General features: G+C 40.5%; 1 protein-coding gene across 1 annotated transcript; it reads left to right on the top strand.

Moving 5' to 3' along the window:
* Positions 1-1,420: 1,420 nt before the first annotated feature.
* Positions 1,421-23,529, top strand: ano11 (anoctamin 11). The gene is made up of 24 exons (XM_040151810.1): positions 1,421-1,505; positions 1,648-1,809; positions 2,367-2,493; positions 2,605-2,798; positions 2,910-3,017; positions 4,185-4,321; positions 4,404-4,461; positions 4,551-4,661; positions 4,774-4,939; positions 5,677-5,767; positions 7,518-7,614; positions 7,737-7,880; positions 8,739-8,876; positions 10,006-10,104; positions 10,560-10,662; positions 11,149-11,260; positions 11,363-11,417; positions 11,982-12,079; positions 16,523-16,659; positions 16,761-16,966; positions 17,068-17,204; positions 17,514-17,604; positions 18,840-19,023; positions 21,429-23,529. The coding sequence occupies exons 2-24, from the start codon at positions 1,678-1,680 to the stop codon at positions 21,458-21,460; spliced, it is 2,757 nt and encodes a 918-aa protein (XP_040007744.1). The 5' UTR covers positions 1,421-1,505; positions 1,648-1,677; the 3' UTR covers positions 21,461-23,529.
* Positions 23,530-24,199: the final 670 nt, after the last annotated feature.

Below are 24,199 nucleotides of genomic sequence, written 5' to 3'. Positions count from 1 at the left end.
AAAAAAGCAAGAACACTGGACACTGGACCAGCCCCTGCCTGATCACTTCAAGATCATTTTGGTCTCATTAACCCGGTCTGTAGAGTCACCTCATTCACAGAAACAGACCCAAAACACCAGTTCCCCTGCAAAATAAAAGTGATCCAGGACTAGCTAAACTGGGAGTCAAGCAGCGCTGAACACTGCAGGTATTGACGCTATATAAGTAAATTGAACTTTATGGCCATTACCAACTAAAGATGTGTGGTACCAGCTGTAACACCTTCATAGTGAATAGCTGAACTTTGAAGTACATATTAAAGGGACACTGCAGCAACTTAGTTTGCAGATCAGGAAAGGCATTTTATGTTTATCTATGGTTAAAATCAGAGCTGTAGAGGCCAGGATATACCGATTTCTAGTCCCTCGTTTGGGTCAAACTCCAATATCAATGGATCGTACATTTCCCATAATGTATTAAGATACATCGATTACCCCTTTAACTTGGCTGCACAATTGATTTTTTTTGTCTTAAGAAAATGTCTTAATTGTTACAGAGAAATTACATAAGTACATTTTTTTTGGGGTATTTATTGTGTAATATTACAGTTATTACTTTCATAACCATCATAGTGATAGTGTATAGTGCACCATCCCAAACTATTTTTTTTATATTATTTTATTTATTATTTCTTCTTTTCGAGCGCTACTTAGAATCTCAGCTGAAACTGCAGGCTGACTGACAACACTTCTGGAAAGGTGCATTCATGTGCAGTTGTATAGATTGGGAAAAAAATTAGTGCTGTATTCAGGGGGCTCTGGTCATTTAATCATCCGGATAGCAACACAGTATTTTTGCCCATTAAATGGTACTGCCGTTTCAAACATGCTCTGCAGTTTTTCACTTTCTTATGCAATTTTAATACCTTTCTCTCTGTTAGCCCGACACTTACCCGCTTCCTCCCGCTGTCTGCCTTTTCCGCTTCCTCTTCACTTAACCCTTCATACATCCAGCTCTGTTTTGACTGCAGCAATGCAGTATATCTGGAAATACAGCTTGGAGGGGTGGAGTTTCTCTTCTATTAATTATTTATGTTAATTTTGTGTACATTTCAAAACCAATTAAATGAAATGTGCAGAACAGCTTGTATGGATGAGGGAATACCCATTAACATCAAAGAGGAGAGTCCCCCCCCCCCACATGCTAAATCCTGCATAATGAGTGTGTTAGAAAAACATCAGACTTCATTCTCCCATCCACCTCCTCCTGACTGACTATTGCATTATTTATGAAGTGGGGATGTGCGCTGCACTGTATGTCCAGATGTACATTTCCATTCACGCAGGCAGCAGATTATCAGCTATTGCCTGCATTCTAGTACCATTACGGTATTCCACAGCTATTTGTCAGTGGAATAGAGGAGCCAGACGGAGATGAAGAGAGAGAGAAGAGGGAGAGGACAAGGGGAACACAGATAGCTGCAAATCCAGACCTCAGCAGCAGCCTCATTTTCACTACAGCAAAGGTACAGTATCCACCTATTTGTTCTCTTTTCAGTATCTTGCTTCACAGCATATTTGGATTCTCCATCTGTGAAATACCTCAGCAATAAACACGGATTTCTTCGGCAGTACAATTTCATGTGATTGCTCGGTATATGTCTCCAGCCGCAGCACTTTTATTCATCCTCCAACATCATGCTGAGGAAGGGCTCAGAGCTGGTGAAGGGTGACCGAGAAGTCCTCCTTGCTCTGGACTATGGGGGTGAAGCACAATCCACAGAGAGCTATGGGAGTCTGCAGAATGGGGGCTTCATCCCACCAAGATACGTAAGCACTATTTTACTTTTTTCCTATTATGCTGCAGTATTTCCCAATTACAAAAGTATTACAAAATACTTATATACAAATATAGGAATCACATAAATTTAGAAAATAACTGCACATTCATTCTTACAGCAGCCTCAGCCCTTCACCCCTCACTGACCTCTCAGAGATGTTGCAGTGAATCTAGAAGAGTTAGATTCTTGATGTGATATCCACAACTATACAATATGCTATGAGGTGTAGTATATCAAAAATGTCTTGTGGGGAGACATGACTTTGCTGCACTCAAAGATTGTTCTCAATCACTTTGTATAAAGCTCAGTGATAATTTTCTGTCTCATCTCTCTGGACTCTTTACTGGAAAGTGGAGGCTTTTATGATGCTGTGTAATGGCACAGGATGTTACCGTTAAACCTCATCCAGAAGAAAATTAACCAGCCACATACAGAACAGAGGCTTTATATGCAGAAAAGTGTGTAGAAAATAGTCTTTTTTGCTGCAGCCTGCACTTGTTTTTAATTAACAGATTTTTATAATAACTACACTGTGGATGCTTTCAGCTTTCGGCCGCAGCTGCTGACGAAGATATGGATGACGATGATCCAATTTACATTCACTGTAACACAAGCAGTAACCAGCCAGTTGCACAGCTGGGGAATTACTTCAGAGATGGAAGAACTAAAATTGGTAGGCAGCACCAGAAGTTTACATTGTATCGGCTGTCGCGAGCTCACTGATGGATTAGCAAGTCAGTCCTACATTTAACCTTTTGGTCCTTTATGGTTGATATGGGTTTAGACTTTGTACTGGTGTGGGAGGTTCGCTCGCGGAGGAAGCGGCGAGGGAAGGGGAAGAGTGAGGTGACCAGTGAGGAGGGGGAGGCTGTGCCCACTGAGGAGAGCAGCAGGTCTCAGCGAAGGAAGGCACAGTTGGCACAGTGGAGGGAGAAGTTTGTTCAGAATCTGAAGAGTGCTGGATTGCTCATGGAAAAGGTGCTGTAGATCAGAGTCAAGATTATTCATCCTATTAATAAATTCAAAATCTACTCTTTTTTGTGTACTTATTAATTAACAAACTCTTGATGTTGCCTCTTTTCCCTTTAGGAGGAAAAAGCGAATGAAAAGAAAACAATACATTTTCTGAAACTTAGTGCTCCCTGGGATGTACTGGTGTATTATGCTGAGGAACTCTGTCTGAGAGCTCCATTGCAGGTCATCTCAGCTGTTTGTAATTATAAATTTCTAATTTAAAGTTATAATCCTTAAGGTTGTCGTTACTTCAAACCCCATTTTTGATACTAATTATGGCTGGATTGTCCTGGATTTGTCCACAACTTTGACCCACACTGCAATATCTCAACAACTAATGGATGGATTGTCATCAAATTTTTGTACAGACATTCATAGTCCCCAGATCATGTACATGTATACTAATGACTCTGTTCATCCTCTGCTTTTCTACTCTAGCACCACCATAAGGTTGACATTTGTGGTTTTGAGTGAAATGTTTCCACAGTATTGGGTGATCTGCCATGAAATCTGGTACATATACGGGCCACTGAATTGTAATCACTTAATTTAGTGTCATCATCCGGTCAAGTTTCAATGTGTGACCAGATATCTGCAAAACTAATGACATTCCCATCAGCCTCAGCTCTACTCTGGTTTAAGTGCTAATTAGCAAATGTTTGCACATTTGCATGCTTACATGATAAACTAAAATGTTAAACCAATTACATGGATTATAGATGGTACATGGTTCATATTACACCTGCTAAACATCTGCACGTTAGCATTGTCATTTTTAGCATATTAACATGTTGATCATTTTCATTAGCATTAGCACTGACATTAGCATTTAACTCAGGGGCACCATTGTGTACTATAGCTGCAGACTCTTCTTATTCTTCTCATTACATCAAACCCCAGTTTTTGGGATTCAAATTTGTGACTATGCACAAGAGATTCACAGGAAACGTTGTACGCAGCTACTGGACGTAATGTAGAGGACAAAAGCCGATGAGTTGAGTGTTGCTGTGTTGGGCGGCATCGTTGAGTGTTAAATCTTAGTCTTCATGAGGCGATGAATCCTCTCAGCCCACGGTGTGTTTGACTGTGCTCTAAACAGATGTGTGTTGCTTTTCCTCTGTTGTGTCACTGACGGAGTAGCCTTTCGAGATGTGTTTGCTGCCCCCAGTGGTCAATACACATCTCATTTCCAAGGAAAATCTGGGGCATTAATTACTACAACACACTTACAGTTATCACCGGTAACCCCTGATGTCACCAAATTAAGTGAGACTTTAAGGATTATAACTTTATAAAGACAAGGTTGATGAAATATTAATGATACTGAATCAGCGTGTGTTTGGCTTTTAGGCACAGCCAAATCTGGACTTTAACACATCTGCTCAGGTACTGAAAAGACTATGCATACCTAATGTAATGAGAGAGTCAGTGCCAAACAGGCCACTGGACTATTACACATGTGCCTTTCGCAAGTCAAAGATGAACAGGTGAGTTCTGGCTAACTTTAGTTAATAATAGAATCAGTTCACCTTGTATTGAACTAAATAACAGTGTAATTGGCTTTTCCAGATTCCTTGGCTGTGACGACCATGAAACCTACTTCACTAATACACAGAGACACCGTGTTGTGAGTAACAGGACTTCCTCTACAGCATACTGGATGTATTTAGTGCTTGTTTTCTCTAATGGAGTGAGAGTTTGTGTTTTTTATTCCAGGTGTATGAGATTCTTGCCAGGACAGTTTATGGCAAAAAGAAGAGGGCTGAAGTTGGTGTGGACAGACTGATAAATGAAGGGGCATACACTGCTGCTTTCCCTCTGCATGAGGTCAGATGTTATTTGTCTGCCCTTTAATCTGATGTAAGACTTGTGCCATTTTCCGCCTCTAATCAGCTGTATGTTTCTTTTGTTTTTTGTTTTTTTTAATTTTTCCCGACAGGGCCCTTTTCAGCTTCCAAGGTTTGAGATCCGTCCTGACGAGCTAAATCAGAGGCAGGTTCTTCACCACTACTGGGCTCGCTGGTGCCAGTGGTACAAGTACCAACCACTGGACCACATCAGGGAGTACTTTGGAGAGAAGATTGCACTCTACTTTGCTTGGCTGGGTAAATATAAATTCTTATATAGACACAATAGATATGGCGCCTATAAAACGTATTCAGCTGCCTTTGACTTTCACATATATAGATATAATTTGGTTTATTTGGAAATTACAGAATATTAAAAAAAAAACATAAAATAATGTGACAATAAAAAAAATGTTATTTCATTTCATAATGTATTTACAATGACACACCTTAAATAATATTTGTTTTAGGGTGAATTATTATTCACCTAAAAACTGGGGAAATGGGGAAAGAATTACCAGTTTGTACAACAGTTTAAATCAAAGAATGGAATTAAACAAAATGGCAAATCAGTACGATTATCATGCATACATGTACCATACTCTATAAACAAGTAGTCCAGGCTATAACCAGGGAAGCCAGATAGATTATTTTATGATACTAGAATAATTCTGATAAAATACACTTTATTAAATTCCTTCAAAGTCTTTCAAAGTCGCTGCATGTATTATATGAGTCTGGACATACATGGACATTGTCATGTTTCAAAAAAAAGAAAACTTTGTCAACAGGACAAGCAGGACAAGCTTGTGAGGAAGCTTGACACAGGAAAACTACCATCCTCACCCTGAGACAAACAGTATGTTTTCATTGATGCTAACCTGACCTCTTCATCAAGAACACTCCGGCATTGAACGGCAGTACAGCAGTGTAACTGCACATTCGTCCCGCTTCAACTGAGAGCTGCAGCCTAATGGAGCTTTATGTCTCTGCAGGTTTCTACACAGCCTGGCTGCTGCCGGCGGCAGTGGTGGGAACCCTGGTCTTTGTGTCTGGAGTCATGTCCATGGGTACCAATACACCAGCGTGAGTCCGCACACTACACACAAAATATATGCTTAATTGGATAACACAAGGAATAATGAAGCATTACAAAAACCAACACACATTTAAAACACAGTTAATTAAGTGTTGGGTACAATTTAGCCGATGTATCAAGATGTGTTGGAATTCCACCAATTTTACACATAAAGGCCAGTTGACAGGGTGCCCTGTTGGCCTGGGTGTTAAGGCGGTTGAGCTGAAACTCCCTTGGTTTGGGTCTAGCAAGGGATCTTTCCTGCATGTCATTCCCCGTGCCTGTCTCTCCTCATTTCCTGTCGTCCCACCCTCATCAACTCCCTAATTAAGGCATAAAATTAATCGAATAAAAATCTTGATTTTCTATCTTAACCAAAACAAACAAGAAGCCCTTTCATGACACACCAACTACTGTGATGTCCTCTACAGGAGAAAACAACAACAGGATCCCAGCAGGAAATTACATTATACTCAGTCAAGGCTATGTCAGGATATTAACTCATAAATACATGCCATTATCTCTTGAGAAAATGTTTGTCTTCTTTCTCTCATTCTCCTTGCAGTCATTCTGTAATGGTTTGTATGCTCTGTGCTGTGATGATGTGGGAAAAAAAACACAATCTTGCTATTGCAAATTAAAATTTGACTTCACAAGCAATAAAACACACCCTCATTCAGTTCAGTGTAGTCAAAGGTTTTGCTGCTTCAGCCTCACTTGTTCTAGTAGGACCAGTAGCTTAAGGTGGCTGCTGCTAGCAAACTTTAGATATACGGTATATTCCTATGTAACTGACATTGCTGTGTCAGCTTGTTGTCTCTGTAATTTGCCCAGAAACTAAAAAACTTTCTCACAAATTATGTTAAATAAGCACAATTTCAGATGCAAATACATCAAAACACAGTCTATTCTGTAGAAAAACAAACTCTATAATCATACAATTCACATGGGGTATGTCTGTGCCCAATATATTATACATTATTTATCACAGTGGGTTGTACTCTACCTACGCAGCACTGTGAAATCACTTCTCTTTCTTAGAGTGTGCGCACCCTGATATTGCCTTACCATCTGTTTTGTACGTCTGTTTCTGTGGCATCCTATAATTCATCCCACTATGAAGTAAAAAGGGAGGTCAGAGAGAATGGAAGAGGAGTCAGTATCTTAGGAAAGGAAAAAATCAAAGGTCTCTGGTTCATGAGTTTCATTAGTTCCCATTGTAGATTAAAGCCATTGATTAGTGGAAGATTGATGGAGAGCAATAAACTGCAGCTGCTTCATGTGATAAAGTACAATTAGTGCAGAATAATCTTCCCATTACAAAAGTAAGGAAGATAAACATTTCTCACTGCAAACGGGCTTTATTTTGCAGCAGATCAAATGTATAGTCACGGTTTCAGTATCTCACTGAATAACTCTAATAAGTGAAAGTACAGTAGCTCCGTTCCCTGGCAGCAAGCTGGGAGACTGATTTCGACACCTTTCATCTGTGCTATTTTCTCACTCATCCTGCATTCAATACACCCTAGGTTTGGGTGCATGCAAAATCCATTACAGTGAATTCCCCCAATCCCTTAGCTCTCACTTTAATAATTATGAGAAGATGTGATTAAAGGGCCAGATATCTCTGTTTCTCTGTTTCTGTCAAACTGGTCGGCCACCAGATTCATCAACATCAGAACAGCAGTGCTGGTTTGAAAGCTCTAAAACATGTTTTTCTCAGTTGTAACTAATCTGTGTCTATGTGTATGTCGACAGTAAGGAAATCTGTACCAGCGGAGCCAGTTATCTGATGTGTCCTCTCTGTAATACATGTAAGGCTTGGAACATGTCTGATATCTGCACCATGGCTAAGGTAAAGGTCTTTCAAGACATTTCACTGCTAAACAAACCCGTTTATAATCATAATGCAGATAGACTAAGAGGTGATATTTGTATTGTACCTATAAGTATGTATTGTACCTTTCTGCACTGCAGATGGGCTACTTATTTGACCACCCAGGTACAGTCCTCTTCAGCGTGTTCATGTCCTTCTGGGCCGTAACCTTTCTGGAGTACTGGAAGCGCAAGATGGCCACCCTGGCCCATCACTGGGACTGCATGGACTTCCATGAAGAAGAGGTCTCATAATCCTTCCTTTCTTGTTTGCTTTCCGTATGACTATGGCCACACTGGTCTCATACACGTTATTGTTCTTAGGTATGTCATGATTAAGGGACTAACAGGGTCCAACTGCAGACGTCACGCCTGGAGACCCCAGGTCTGCAAGCCCATGGGAAGAGTCTTTTTTTTTTTTTATAAGAATTTTATTCAACAAGATTTAACAATAGTCACAGAGTTCTGCCAAACAGGTATGTGTATAGCATTAACACATACTTCAGCCAATGGCCAATCCTGAAAGCTAGCTCAGTATTTTTTCTGGTAGAGCATTGTGTTAAATACATACTAGATTAGCAAAATAAACACAAGGACAAAATGCTTGATATTAGGTAAAGTGTGGGTGATGTTAACCTGTTGGAGAAAGTAAGATATTGTAAGTCCAAGCTAGGCTATATAATCCACAGTATAACCTCTGGAATAATACCTAAAGCTTAAATCACTTCTGCATAATGAATATCAGTGTTTGGTTTTAATGTACCTAAATACATACAGTTTCAGTCAAAACTAATACATAAAAAAGGAAAGTAACAGTACCCCAACTTTAGAGCCAAATGCCAAGTTAATCCTCCATGGTGCATAGGTTGTTTTTTTTTTTCTTTACACAGATGTCACAGTACTGTTACCTTCTCATCCTGAGCACACAAGAGTAAACAACAAGGCAAAAAAGTAAGTTATGCATTTCACCTCTGGGAACCTTCCCTCTACCCACTGGTTTGCAGACCTGGGGTCCCTAGACCTGAAGTCTGCAGCAGGACTGCTCTCAGCAGACCAGTAAAGAGTGAGTCCATCGAGGCTGATGTCATCACTGTGTTCCCTCAGGAGCGTCCTCGACCGGAGTTTGCAGCCATGGCCCCAACTATGGAGCAAAATCCAGTGACTGGGGTCAAAGAGCCCTACTTTCCAGAAAAGACCAGGCTGTCCCGCATGTTCACTGGCTCCATGGTCATTATTATGATGGTGAGGTGCATGAATTCACAGAGCATTACTTTAAACCAAGTGTCTGGGGTAGCAGAACATTATTTCCTTGTGTCCCCCTTAAGACTTTTATACATTTTTATTGTATAAAAAGATCAATAAATTGATTTAGGTGATATCAGCAATTATTTATATCAGTCTGACATTGTTTAGTCAGTGTCACCAACTTCTAATATGATAAATATAATGCAACTTCTTTTGATTTGATTAATTGCTCATTTTCCAAGCTTCTCATATCATGATTCTAGTGCAACATCCTGATCAGCTTCCATACAAGTATGAACAAACGTGCCGTCCTCTTCTTATTCTTACAATCAATCTCATTATACTTGAGAGTTTCAGAGTTTCGGAGTCTCGGTGTCAGAGTCTTTTCTTTGTCTTTTCTTTCAAGAGAGGTGGGGTTTACACCTGTGTGCTATTCCATTGAATCCTACAGTGGTAACAGAACCCTATTCTAATAATGAATCCAGGTGATTTGCCCACAGGCCTAGAAATGATCTGATAATCTCAGCTCAACACTGTATGCTGTATCCAATAATAACTTCTTCTATGACAGGGCTCTGAGGATCAGTTTTCCTTCACCCTTTTTCTGACAGAGGTGGAAAATTGAAAATGCTGCTATGGCACTAACACACATGGTCTGTAGAGTCAGAACTGCACAGAACAGTATCCACGATCACTGATCTATGAAAACAATGCAAAACGAGTGACTGACATTGAAGCCTATTCCAGTCAGGTAGTTTACTCTTATACTGTTGTAAATAAGGCAAGGAACTGTTTCCTGCTGAAATGAGCAAACTGTGGCTTTAATTGGTTACGATATACAATCTAAAGAATATAGTCTATCTATACAAAGCAATTTCTCTTCCTAATTCAGAAACTGTGAAAACTATTGGAATTGGTGTGCTGAGATAGTGTTGATACTGCACTCCATTTGCCTGTGGTGATGTGCCACATAATATGTAGCAACGAATGGTGTGCACCCTCTGAATCTCATGAAGAACCGCTTCATCACGGTGTTATTTCTTTGGTATTTATTGTTGTTTTTTTTCCAAGTAAAATTCACCAACTCCAGTCTTTTCACCCCATATCCCCATGTCTTTCTGCTCAGCTGTGTGTGGTGATGATCTTCCTGGTGACAGTGGTCATGTGCCGTGGTGTCATCAGTGTGATGATGTTCCATACTGGGAGCCCCGTCCTGCGTACAGAGGTATATCAGAGCTACAGAGGACATCCACCGTGCATGTGTGCATTTAATTACCAGCTGCAACAGTGTGGCTGGTATTGTTTTCACCTAGTGAGTCTGTGTGTGTGTGTGTGTGTGTGTGTGTGTGTGTGTGTGTGTGTGTGTGTGTGTGTGTGTGCGTGTGTGTTTTTAAGTACTTTGGCAGGTCTATATGTCTGTCTGTCTGTGGGCAGATTTTCAGATATTAGATAAAACTAGAGATGGTCTCTAGTTTGCTCTATTTTGAATATTTTAAATGATGTATTTAATATTTTACATTTTGTTTTGAAGGTAGCATTGTTCTTTTAATCACTACTACACGAATACACTATACTGTAGGCCTGTGTGTGAAGTAGCTACTTTGACAGCCCAGCATCCTTTGAGCGTGTGTCTATTTGTGTATAGTGTTCATCCTTATATGTGTGTGAATTCCTCATCAGGCAGCGACCATAGCCAACATCTCCAGCAGTATTGTGAATCTGGGCCTCATCCTGTTGATGGGCCGGGTCTACACTGCATTAGCTGAGCAGCTCACTAAATGGGGTAGGAATCAGTACTTCTCTCTAACACTTCAAACCTTACTGTATATTAATATCAGCCTCTTACTGGATCAAGCTAACTAAAAGCTGAGACTCTTCACAGAGCAGACAATGTCTTGAATTTGAGCTCATCGTCTGGGGGAAAAATAGTCTTTCACTAAGGGAAACAAATACAAATTGTGGAGTGGGATTGTCACTCAGTGCTGAGCACTTGTGATTCACCAAACTGTCTTTCTTGTTGTTTTTTTTTTACATGTTTCTATAAATGTATTACAGTTGCATCTCATACGAGCAACATCTGACATCATTATGAACATGTAAACATTGCAATGAAAAGTCAGTCGGGGCAATTGCAGCCAGATGATCAGGCAGGTTTTTAAGCAAACACTGAGGTTAGCCCATCTTATCTGGAAGAGAAAGTAAAGGCAAACAGTAATTATCAAGGGTTCAATGTCTTTAACACTTTGTGTGCTTGTTTTTTTTGTTGCAGAGATGCACAGAACACAAACACAGTATGACAATGCCTTCATCTTCAAGGTGTTCATATTCCAGTTTGTCAACTTCTACTCTTCTCCTTTCTATGTGGCTTTCTTTAAAGGAAGGTGAGACATGAGTCAGTCTCAACAGACACACAGAAATGATGAAGAAAGTAAGAAAACTTTGTGACCAAAAAAGATTCTAACTGTCCTTCTTCATGCATACAGGTTTGTGGGTTATCCTACCAACTATGGGACATTGTTTGGGATGAGAAATGAAGATGTGAGTTCCTTCTTCTACTTTTGGATAATCTATAATTTAGCAATAAATGCCAAAGGAGGAAGATTGTTACCAGCCACGACAGCATGACAGCTGATGTTTTCATCTTTTGAGTCTGTGTGTGTCCTTCTGTGATCAAGGCAAAATGGAGTCCTGGAGACACCTACTGTAGCGGGAAATACCACAGAGGTGGTTTTGAGTACTCTGGCAGGTGTTTATATGTCTGTCTGTCTGTGGAAAGTGTTTGTCAAAGCAATAGCACCAGAACCATGCAAGATATGGTCAAAACGTTACAGGTGTGTAGTTGAGATCAAAATGAAGGCAGAGTTTTAAGATGGGTGTGGTCCAACCCGTGAGTACTGAGCACCCATGTAATGACGTCATAATAACTACGGAGTACTCATGGGTCGGAACATCAACATGTTGACGGGCGTCGCAGCTGCTGTGATCCCATCACAAGATGTTCTCTTGGATAGATCCTGCTATTGGTTTTAATCCAAGCAGGGAAAAGAAAACTTAATGCTGCACTTTCATATTTGTGTGCTTCTGTGTGCTTTCATATTGCAGTGTGGTCCTGGGGGTTGTCTCATTGAACTAGCTGAGCAACTCTTCATCATCATGGTGGGAAAGCAACTCATCAACAACATTCAGGAGTTCATTATCCCGTACGTATCCATTTGACTCATGTAGCAGTAGGGGTTTTCTGCTAGATCTAATGGATATCCATTATTCTGCTGAAAATATTGTGTTGTCTATTTCCAACAAGATAGGTTTTCCCTGGTTTTACAACACAGCCTGAAGGGTATCATACCTTTTTAAAATTAGAATTACAATAGCATCTGTATGTGATATTTGTGGTTATAAAAGAATGCCAATGCGTCCATACTGTGCAATATCACTAAAATATTAAATGATTTGAAACTCTGTCATCTTAGAATAATTGTATTATTTTTTTACATTGAAGTGTAGGTTATTTGATCTCATGTATTATTAGAAAAAACAGGTTAGATGAACTACATTAAAAATGCAGGGTACAACTGCAAAAGTCACTTTACCTGTGATCACTGCAACAAACTTCAGTGTTAACTGCAATTTGTGATCTCCAATTAAGGCTAAATGCATGAAAAAGCTCTTGAAATAACCTGTGAAAACCACAGCTTTCTCAGTTTTGGCCCGGGTTGTGTCTAATGCAACATTAATCCACATGGTAAGGAGAGTCATACTACCAATAACAGAAGGCACAGTGGTTGTCCTTGAAAATGACACCACACACAGTTTGCTATTGAAGCAACTTTCATTGAAAAACAGGCAGGTAATGTAAGTGCTTCTGACTTAGCGCAAGGATTATGTGTGGAAGGACACTACATGAAGTCAACCTCTACGTACAGCGTCCAAGAAAAAAAACATTACTCCTAAAGGCGGCACAAATCTGCAAGATGAAACTTTGACAAAGAACATAAAAAGAGACCTGATCAATATTCTTGACATTCTTCAGTTAGATGAAACCAAACTATTTAGTTTGGACCAGATGGGGTCCAGCCTTTTTGACATGGACCTGGTCAGGACGACCACAGTGGCTGCATAGTGCCAAGTGTGAAACATGGAGGCAGGAGGGTGCTGATGTGGGGCAGCATGAGTGCAAAAGGTGTAGGGAAGATGACATTTATAGTTGGCATTATGATTGCAAGTTTATTTACCCAAATACTACATAAAAAAAATGATTCCCAATCTGAAAAAGCTTGGCAGGAGAGGAATTTTCCAATGATCCAAAACGCACTGCAAAAATCATACGTGTTTCTAAAGAAGATAAACATGAAAACTATGACCTTGCAGACATACAAAATATTAAAAACATAAAAGAATGGAATCTCACTAATGAAAGGCGTACTAACGTTTGTTGCAATTGGTCCTTAATGTGGACCTTTGATTATAGTTTAATTAGTCAAACATTTCTGCTTTTCAAATTATTTGGCTTTATTGTTTAGTTAAAAACAAATAAAATTGTATTCAATGGACAGGCTTTGTAATTACTTGACATATGACTGATATTGACCAGGGGTGTTGTCAGTTTGGTTGGATACTGTACTTTGCATTAGACTGCTCAGCATCCTGACTGCAACTACGTTTCTTTGGTGCAGTAAGACTCACCATGGTACCTCTGCATTGGCACAGCGTGTGTGTGTGTGTGTGTGTGTGTGTGTGTGTGTGTGTGTGTGTGTGTGTGTGTGTGTGTGTGTGTGTGTGTGTGTGTGCGTGCGTGTGTGTGTGTGTGTGTGTGTGTGTCCAGGCACACAGCAGACCAGACAATAGAGCAGAATCATGGTTGTCAATAAAGCTGTTCTAACGGACATGTTTTTCTGTTTCTGTTGCCAGGCAACACAGCAAGTATGAAATAGTGACTGAAACGCGGCCCATTAAGACTTAATGTTAACCAGCAGTCACTCACAAGCCATTTCCAAACTGCTGCTCTGCTCTGCTAAAATCCGGATTTTATAACCGCAACATCGTGTGACTGAATGACTGTACACACAAGTTAAAGACAACGGCTGTGCTGTGATTTCGGCTATATTCACTTGTAGAATAATCACTCAGAGAGAAAGTTGGAAGCTCATTCACGTCTGTGTCAGCCACTGATATTGACCAGGGGTACCCATAGAGAGGTGTGCCTGCGGAGGGAAAGCGCGACCTCGCGCTTGTAGGGCAAGGACCGGCGACTCTCATCGGCAGAAAATAGCTAAGGTTTTTTCCAAAAAGTCGCGAGATTTGTGGAAACTGTTTGCCCCAATTCATTTTGAAACAGCAACGACCGATGGTATAACTTCAGAACTTTAGTCAGTCAGTCAGTCACAGATATTCGTGTTTGTATACGGCCTCGTTTCTGCGGTCCAGCCAAAAATGTAACGGATAGTCAGGCAGATACTGTTCCCTGAGATTTTGACTTGAGATGTCCCGAGCAGATCCCAAAGATTGTGTCAGGGCCGATCCAGGTATATATTAATGGTGTCAGTATCGGCTAAACTTACGCAGTTCAAAGTTCAGTCCTTTCATTACTGTAATACGCTGTGTTTTGACTTCCTCAAAAAAAAACGTTGCCAGCGGTACTTTATATCAGCTGTATGATTCATTTTAATTCTGTCAGTAATTTGACGACAGGTGTAAATGAAACTTGGCTGATGTCGGTTTGTGTGCTCTTCGCACTCTGCTGTCAGCACTTGTCAAAGACAGTTTGCGAGAGAAGAACCACCACTCTGAAACACCACTGTACAACCACCAGTGGACTGAGTGTTTTTGTGGTTCCAACACTCCAACAGAGTGAGACATCTTCTTTCTAGTGGATCGCGTCGTGTCACCGTCAGGGATGGCAGTCGCCCAACTGAACTTTCATTCATCGCATATCAGTAATTTAAGCTTAAAAACTTTATATTTTTCGAACCCTGACCTCGTAAACAAGAAGCTCGTAAACAAATAAGGTGTGTGAGATTAACTGGTCTACAGCTGTGTTATTTCAATGTGTCTGATACACAGGCTATTTAATCAATATTTAAGTAACGTAAATTAAGGAGGGGATCAGACTCTGTATCGACAGATACCCAATATTAAAGGACTCAGATCGGGATCGGGGCCAAAAAAAGCTTGATCAGAAATCAATAGTTTTGCCTACTAGTGGAACTGTAATGCAGCATTCCCTTCAGTCTGTTGGAAAAAGAGAACCGTAGGGGTTATTGGTAAAGCTACACAACTTCTGACAGGTACAAATCATCAGAAACTTGCTGGAGAATAGAAACCTCATGGAAAAACTGATAATAAATGTGTGAAGGTCCATTGATTTTCTTTTTCTTATCATTTTGTTTAAACACAGATGTTTAAACACCCAGTCTTTCTTTAATTCAACTTTTGTTTTTTCTTGAGCTTCGTGCAAGGCATTGTGGGTAGCTACTGATGGTAAGTGCCATTTTGTATTGGGGTATGACATGTAGTACATGAACTTGCGATGAGCCGTGGGAAAAAGACATCAATATATTAATTATGAGATCTCTGTGCTGATCTCCAAATAGTGAGGTGTAATGTTTAGCTGCTGTTAGATTGATTAAATGATCGATTGTAGCAGAGTGTGTGAGTTGGCAGCCAGGTTTTGTCTGCTTGTCAGAGTGGTTTTCAGTTTCAGCTGCGTCCAAATTTAGGACTCAGGGGGCACAGTCCACAGGGTTTATCTTACTGACTACCCACCGGCTTAATGTAACCCCGGACATTGGCAGGGCTTCCCTCAAGCGCCGGCATCTTTCTCTTTGGATCAGCACAGTTGTTCCAGTTGTCCTTTCTTATTCATACTGTATTTGAGTGAATGGCTGCCTCTGAGTAGAAAAAGGGGACAAATTTTAAAGGGAAGCCCGTCAAGCACTCAACCTGTGTCGTAAAAGTTTTAACTTAAACAGCTGATGGAAGGCACCTGCTTTGACCTGTGACAGTCACAGTGTGAGAGTCAACAAGGAGGACTGGGAATGGTTTCTCTTGTTTGTTTTACTCCTGGGGATTGGAGATGGCAGGTAGACGCCTGTGCAATTGTCTCAAGATGAAAAACAGTTTGACATGTTCAGTGAGTTTTGAGGTGGATATTTATTAGAGCAAAGCAAGACTGAGCTGCTAAGATGCCAGTTGCAAAGCCATTATAGAATCATCTGCAGCTACTTTTGAGGGATCCAGCTTAAGGGACTTGTTACTTTAACAGCAGCTCCAAATGAATCCAGCTTTGCAGAAATGAAAAACCCATGCTCATGGCAAATTGTCAACACTGAAATGAAGCTATCACAGTTAGCCATGTAATACAATATCTATAAATAATAGTTTGTAATCACATTATACAACAGTAGAGACATAAAAAATAATAAAAATCAAAGGCACTGTGAAAAAAATTATAAATCTAAAAAAACTATACATATTCAATTAGAATCAGATAAAACATAAGAATCTTTGCCAGCTCCAGATCCGTTGTTTTGTAGATGAGCCTGACCTCTGATCTCCCTGTTCTGAATGTAAACATTTCGTATCAACACTATTTTCATGTTTATTTTACAATGGCAAGTACGCTCTCTATTTCTCTGCTCTGACAGTAAAGTGAAGGCCTGGCGCCAGAAGAGAACTTTGGCCAAGGTGCTGGGTGGCAAGGCATCCCATGAGCCTCGGCGCTGGGAGGCAGACTACCAGCTGGTGGAGTGTGAAGGCCTCTTTGAAGAGTACCTGGAGATGGGTGAGTATCTGGAGCTGAATGCAACGCATGTGATGTCACTGCATGTTTAAATTGTCTGCTGTGTTTCCTTGCACAAATTAAAAATGAATGCTGTGCTGCAGTGCTCCAGTTCGGGTTCATCACCATCTTCGTGGCAGCATTCCCCCTCGCTCCGCTCTTCGCCCTTCTCAACAACTGGGTGGAAATTCGTCTGGACGCCCACAAGTTTGTGTGCGAGTATCGGAGGCCAGTGGCTGACCGTGCCCAGAACATCGGCGTGTGGTTCAACATACTGGAAGCCCTGTCACACCTGTCCGTCATCGCCAATGTGAGTCGACTGATACCGACATCATCACGAGACATCATCGCTACCACAAGCATGACAATGACTGTGTCTTTTCTATAACAATACATTTTGTCCTTCCGCAGGCTTTTCTAATAGCCTTCACATCCGATTTTTTACCTCGTCTGCTCTACCAGTACAAGTTCAACAATGATCTCAATGGATACGTCAACTTTACCTTGGCTTACGCCCCGCTTAACTTCACTGAGTACCCCATGTGCAGGTACGCTGTATCCTGATTGTCTGAATGCCTGTAATCTGAGAGTGGGAAAACACTCTTTGGTTTGAAAGTCCTCAGTTAGCCTCTCAAATATGTTTAATTTGAAAACACTTTTAGCAAAATCCTTGAAAAGTTTCAAAATGTCGGGTTTCATCTAGCTGACTTCAGATCATAGACTTGACCGTCATTACTGATGTCTAACTTTTTGTTCAGTTTGTTCTGCTGCATATCACACACACACATACACACACACACACACACACCAACAATTACACAGTATGTTATGCAGTAACTGTGCTTTTTTTTTTTTAGATATAAGGCATACAGAGACAACAATGGAAACTACACACTATTCTACTGGGAGCTCCTTGCTGTCAGACTTGGTTTTATCATTGCTTTTGAGGTATGAAGGAGCTGCTTTGTCTCTCTATTTGTTCTGTTTTCCCTGTTTCAGTGATTTTAATGCCCATTTTATTCGATCTTTTCTTTCACCCACTTCTCTATTGCCAGTTGTGCCTCTGTTGCCAGGTGCATACTCGAACCTCTGGGCATTTAGCCCTCTATTAGTGTACGTTTTATTTTTTCCATTTTTTGTGATGTTTGCCCATATCAGTAGTTCATTTTGTGTTATGTTGTAGCTGACATGTTCTGTCACTTTTTCCTCTTTCTCTGACACTTTTCTCTATTTTCCACTTTGCATTCTTTTCCAGTGTTATTTTCTCTAGCATCTACCTTTGCTTATCACCCTTTCAAAATTTATACCATATATGTCCAGTGGCATCCATTTCCACCCTTCCGTCTGCCCCTCCTCTCTGTTATTTGTTTACGCTGACATGTCTGCTATCTAGCTGACAAGATCAATGAGATACAAAAGTAGAATAAACCTAAATTCATGCACATTTACTGTACAAATTCCACACACCCAGACTTGAGGACAGGCATTCTCAGTTTGCAGTTTTCTTCCAACCAATGAACAAATGCGGGGGGAAAAAGAGGAATAACTAAGAACAGGGGTACGGTAGAAGCAATTCACAGAGAAAGAAGCAAAGCTGTCAAGGAATTCTGGAAAAAATGATGGAAATTTGAGAAGAATATCCTAGACAGGGAAAGTTTGAAATCAATTTAATCGCCCAAGAGATTGGGAAATACCGTATCATAAAATTATGTCAGATTAGCAGACCATTCATGAAACCTGGGAATCCTAAAGTGGAGTAGGTGCTGGAAATCATTCAGTAGTGGCAATAGATTTTGGACTAGACATGTTTGACAAAAAATTCTTATCTTTAAGGTCCACGTGACAAGATTTCAGCCACATCCTCTGGCCCTCATCAGCAGATGAAGATTGTTCACTTGTCATGGAGATAATTCGACTGAGCAACTTTGCATCCGCTGATGAAGGCGCGAAGTGGCTAAAAGCTCCGGTAGAAATCTACGCAGTGGAGCTTGAGTTCAGAACTTTTTGTCAAAACACAAATTTAAAGGTCAAGGTCTTCTTCAAGCTCAAGTACATCTTTACTGTATGTGTGATGCTTGTATACTCACAGGTCAAACTTGAGAGATTGCGACAGGAAAGGCATTTTTCTTCAGTCTGATGTAGAGGTCAAATGTGTTGCTGTCTGCGTGTCTCCCTTCCCCCAGCATGTGGTGTTCTTTGTGCTGCGAGCCATTGACTGGATCGTACCTGATGTCCCTGAGTCCCTCGAGCTGAAAATCAAGAGGGAGCGCTACCTGGCCAAGCAAGCTCTGGCTGAAAACCAGGAGGCCCTGTTGGTGAGTCAAGGCCGAGGGGCCACCCCTGCCACTACAGGCACTCCCAGCCCAGGTCAGTAGAGCATGGGGCACACACACAATGCCATGCAACACAAACTCATTCATAAAACCTTACACTCCGGTTCTGTAAGTAAATATTTTAGGCAAAAACAAGTTTTGACTCTTAGGGTTTCCAGATCAGGGGTCCACAAATGTTTTAATGTCAGGGAAATATGAGCCTGTTAAGGTCACAGAGACCCTTTGGTGGAAAATGTTTCTGTTTTATATGCTGTGTGTGTTTTCAGATATCCACCTCTGTATGATAGAGCAGAATAGAATTTCGTTTGTGCTGCTCAAGGCACAAACGAAATTATGTTTGAAAAAGTAAACAGAAATGTGACTTTCCAGAAAAAATGCTCTTGTTACTCTGGATAATCCATAGGCCTCACTGTTCTGCTGTCTCTATTTATACTTTCCAATAGAATACTAATTTACTTCAGTTTAGCTTTATGATATATTACGATAGCCTTATGACCTAAATATCAGTATCATATCATAAATGTTCTGCAGTATGTTGTTGTTTCCCTGGTTCCACACAGGTAAGCAATAAAACAATGCACCAGCAGAGTTCTCAGTTACATACAGTGTTAAACCTGTCACAGAGACTGTTGATTCTCATAAATAAATTCCACATTTTACAGGTTTTTAAAAACTCACCCACCCACCTACACACCTCCACAGAGCATTTGCAAAGCACCTGCGGCACGACTAGCCGTCTTAAACTTGCTATACTGCACGCAACATGATCATTAAAGGTAATCTGTGTGGGATCTGACCCAAATATATCAGTGTCAGGTGAATTTGATTACACCCATAGACTGATGGCTTATGTCTGTTGGCATAGGTTATTATTTCCTCTGTCAAAACGGCTGGTGATGTTTAACCTAAAATTATGACAAAAATTACGCCATCGAAGAAAAGAAAAAGAAAAATCATTACATTCAAGCCGGAAGTAAACAGGAAGGAAGCAGTAGAACAGTTCAAATAAAACTTCTGTCAAAGTTCATATTCTGCACCAGAGGTTCACAGGATGTGACATTAACATTTTGCTCAAGGAGGAAAAAGTTCCATTGCATGAATATTCATCCTCCTCTGTGTGTGTGTGTGTGTGTGTGTGTGTGTCCCTTTGCTCTGACCCATGCTGTTACCATGTGTCTTATGTAGTTAATGTTGCTTGATGAGGACAGGTGAGTACTACACAACTGGCATAATTTTGCACGACAGCAACACAATATACAATACACAATATATCTTATCACAATAAGATACCACTCAAAGTCAATAAACGATAATACTGAATTGTCACCCAGCCCTTTGCTCGACATAAACTACAGCCTCACCAGTGTAAGTTATCTCATGTACAGTATCTGCGTTTTCTATGGAGCTGGAGTCAGGACATCATTAACTAGCTTAGCATAAAGCTTGGCTCTGTCCTCAATTTAAAAAATACACACAAAAAAACTCATCAACACCGACTAACACATTGTATCTTGTTTCTTTGACTTGAACATGGACAGACATGTAAAAAGAGTTACATGTCTCGCAGGCTATATCACGGTCGGGTTTTGGTTTTAGTCTCCGAAAACGTACAATCTGGCAAATCTGGCACTGGGAAGCTGCACAGAGTCACTGCCCCTGGCTGTTGTTCACCAAATAAATATTTACACAATGTAACTTTCCCACACTCTTATGTCAGTCTGTTAAATAAAAGTTAAAGGTCAGTTAAAAAGGCTACAGCCAGTAGCCTGTTAGCTTAGCTTAGCACAAAGACTGGATACAGTGACCAGTAACTTCCTGGAGACTCCGCTGGTTGTCTGGCAAGAAATAGCCAAGAAAGCCAAAGAATAGTCCAACACATAACTTTCTTAAAGTTGTGAATTGATGTTTTTGTATGGATATGGAAACAAACAAAATATATAACTTGTTATAAATTGTTAATTAGAGAGATTTAGAGGTCCTGGTATGTCAATTTTGTTACCTTTGGACAGAGCCAGGCTAGCTGTTTCCTCGTGTTTCCAGTCTTCATGCTAAGCTAGGCTAAACACATTGTGACTCCAGCTTCATATGTAACACAGACGTGAGATTGACATAGATTGTCACTGTTGGAAAGAACATAAATAAGCATATTTCCCAAAGTGTCTTAAAACTCATAGTAACTAAAGTAAAAAGTTGTTTTGCTACTGTCACTTGACCACTGGCAAATATGACCAGTATGTCCCACGAGAATATAGTATACTAGCAGCAGGCTGTAATTCAGTAGCATGTTTCAACAAAGATTGTGTATGTGTCTTTATTTATTTTTTTTAGGGCCACATGTCTTACAGTAGGTAGTCTGACAGAACTAATTCTCTCCTTTGTCTGTCTGCTCCTTCCCCATTCCTTCCATGTCCAAACCCAACTGCACTGCCTCCCCTGAAGCAAGCGACACGTCCTTTCGAAACATGAGTTAGGACTCTACCATGGAAAAGGAGCGGTGGAAGAGAATATTGGAGGGATTAAAGACACTCCATTGCATCTGGGATAACATTAGTGTACTTTTTAGCTGAGTCGATGACTGTCTTGGCACTGGGATTCTTTGTCATTTTACTAATGCATACTGCCGCACAAACATTATGATAAGCAGGTATGTAATGGAGGCTGTGCTCACCCAAAACTCAGTTTAGCTACCTTTTCATTTGGAGAATACACTTCACCAACATTTTCAGGCAGACTCATCGAAAGACCATGACTTATATACACACTAGGCCTATACAAGTTACATCTTCACAATCTGTCCTTGATCCAAAAAAAGACCCACGACTATTTTATCCGCATGGGGTACTGACCTACAGCAAGTGGATCCCAGCCTGAGCAAACTAAAACCTCTTAAAATTGTGATTCATTTAGTTTGATAATTGCCCAGTTACTTCAGCATTACCAGCTTATGATGTTAGAACAAGGGCATGTATTTATTTTTTGTGAGGGCAGTAATTCACATAAATAGTACATAAATATTATTAAAATTTAAGAAAACAAAATGTACTGTGTGGTGAAATGTAAAGGTAAAACTAAAATGCAACATTTTCAAAGTAACAGGCATAGTATCTACCATAATGATACCACATCCATGTCAGTAATTTGTTGTGTTTCGACCGGCTAGCTAAAGCTGCAGCATGTATTCTTAATGCTATCATACTGTCGTCAGGTTTTGTCAGGTCCAGTCAGACACAGCAGTGTTTCACCGGCAGCAGTGTGAGTCGGACTCAGCCTGTGGTTGACTATAAAGTGTGGACCCAAGACCTTGATTGGGTCCTCTGGGGTTTGGGTCTGTCCAGTGACCTCTGCTAGACGTTACATGACAGTGACTTCCGTGATGTTAAATTAATGTTACATGTTTTTAAAAACATTGAAGGGGCACTCTGCACTCGGGGCAATACAGTAAAGGCTGAGATATCCTGACTTTTAGTGTGGGTCAGACTCCAGAAACATTTTCTCCAAAAACAACCAAACATTGGTTTAATCGTCAGTAAAAAACATGAGCAACTGCATTAGAAGATATTTCTGGTTCTTTTAGTCAAAAGATACTGTGTTAACAGTGATTCACAATGTGCACTTTAGTGGGAACCATCTAATGATGGACCTTTTTAGAAAACTGACAAATGACAAATTCACTTAAAAATTCTGGATCCATTTTCGAAGAATTTGGTAATTCCTATTTTTGCCTCTGACTGGGTTCTTCTCCATAGCAACAATGGCCCAGGCTCATGGATACTGTAGTATTTAGACTGATGGGGAAAAAAACGGATTTCTTTAGTATTTTAAGTATTTTAAATGGGAATTTCCAATAGGGAAAATCCTTCTGGAACCAGCGACTGGTCTCACTTGAGTATTAGCAACTTGATTAGACTCTCCCTGCCTGGCGAATGCCCGTGTCTTTCAAGCTCCATGCCTCCAGTTTGTAGCACACTTTATAGTCCCTGTTGGCATCATCAGGGTTATTTTTCTCAGACTTGACAAAACTACTCCAGAGTAACAGATGACATTAAACAACAGGCTGACAGGCTGAGAAGTACTCAATATGATGGGTAAGCTGATCTTCTTGTGTAAAATCAGTGGAGTGCCCCTTTAATCTGAGTTTAAATTGGGATTGTTTTTCCTCATGATGACCACCGACTTGAGGTTAAGGTACACCTTCCTTTTACGGCTAGCTGATACTGTAAGTTGGCAAACACACTTTTTTCTGGCTAATTTTTAATAGGCTTTGATTGTGAGCTGACAGTACAGTTATTGTTACATGGATTTCTGTTGTCTTCACAATGGGATTAAAAACACATCTGCAAACAACTGTATGCAGTAAGTTCATGCAATGCACATATACTGTACATGTTTACTGTCCATTAATGCTGAGCATGCCTTTCTTTTAACTTGAATCTGCACGGTATTCATATGGAGGAAATCTACAGGTTGCTTAATACTGTACAAAAGGGGAGTGAAACAGTACCTCAATATAGGACATATTTTGTGTGTGGGCTGTTTTGCATTTAGACCTTTCAGACCAAAATAAATCTAGTTTGATGAATGCAAATACTTCCTCAATTTGGGATTGTGAAATGCTGATGTGTCAGCATTTGGGGGATGAACTTTATCGTTATCATTCCTTTCCATCTACCTTCTGCACCCCCCCGCCCCCCCACACACACACACACACACACAGGATGTACAGTAACCTTTTCCAAACAGCAGACGGTTTAAGAGGACGCTGATTTATTAGGAGTCAGAAAGAGACAGGTGTTCGTTAATGATTTCTCTCTTCCTTTCCCTCCTCCCCTCACGCACTCACACCAGTGGTTATGGCCTTGGGCAACTCCTGACTTTTATTTTATCTCCTTTTCTCCCCCTCTTCCTCATTACCTTTTTTCACCACTCTCTCCTCCCTCTGTCTCTTATTTCATCCTTGTCTTCGTTATTTTTTTAATATGCACTCTTTCTCTCTCCCTTGGCCACATCCATCTTCTGATTGTTATGATTGCAGTGCGTTCCTCTGCCATGGCCTGCAGGAAGAGTGAGTTAGTACATGTCAGTGAGCACAGGTATGCACTGTGGACACTGACTGGCTCATCCACCTACTGCTGGAATAAGGAGGGAGATGCTCGCATGCACAGGCTGCAAAACAGAGCTCCGAATCAGCCACACGGTAACAGTGCAGCTCA

The sequence above is a fragment of the Xiphias gladius genome, chromosome 18 (assembly GCF_016859285.1).
Source record: "Xiphias gladius isolate SHS-SW01 ecotype Sanya breed wild chromosome 18, ASM1685928v1, whole genome shotgun sequence".
Taxonomy (NCBI): domain Eukaryota; kingdom Metazoa; phylum Chordata; class Actinopteri; order Istiophoriformes; family Xiphiidae; genus Xiphias; species Xiphias gladius.
The sequence above is the reverse complement of the archived record's forward strand: the minus strand, read 5'-3'. Positions and strand labels throughout refer to the sequence as shown.

Excerpts from the sequence above, each read along its gene's own strand:
- ano11 (XM_040151810.1), top strand. The coding sequence starts at position 1,678 with ATGCTGAGGAAGGGCTCAGAGCTGGTGAAGGGTGACCGAGAAGTCCTC. Across the intron at positions 17,205-17,513 it reads ACTGAGTACCCCATGTGCAG|ATATAAGGCATACAGAGACA; the intron begins GTACGCTGTATC and ends TTTTTTTTTTAG. Across the intron at positions 17,605-18,839 it reads GTTTTATCATTGCTTTTGAG|CATGTGGTGTTCTTTGTGCT; the intron begins GTATGAAGGAGC and ends CCCTTCCCCCAG.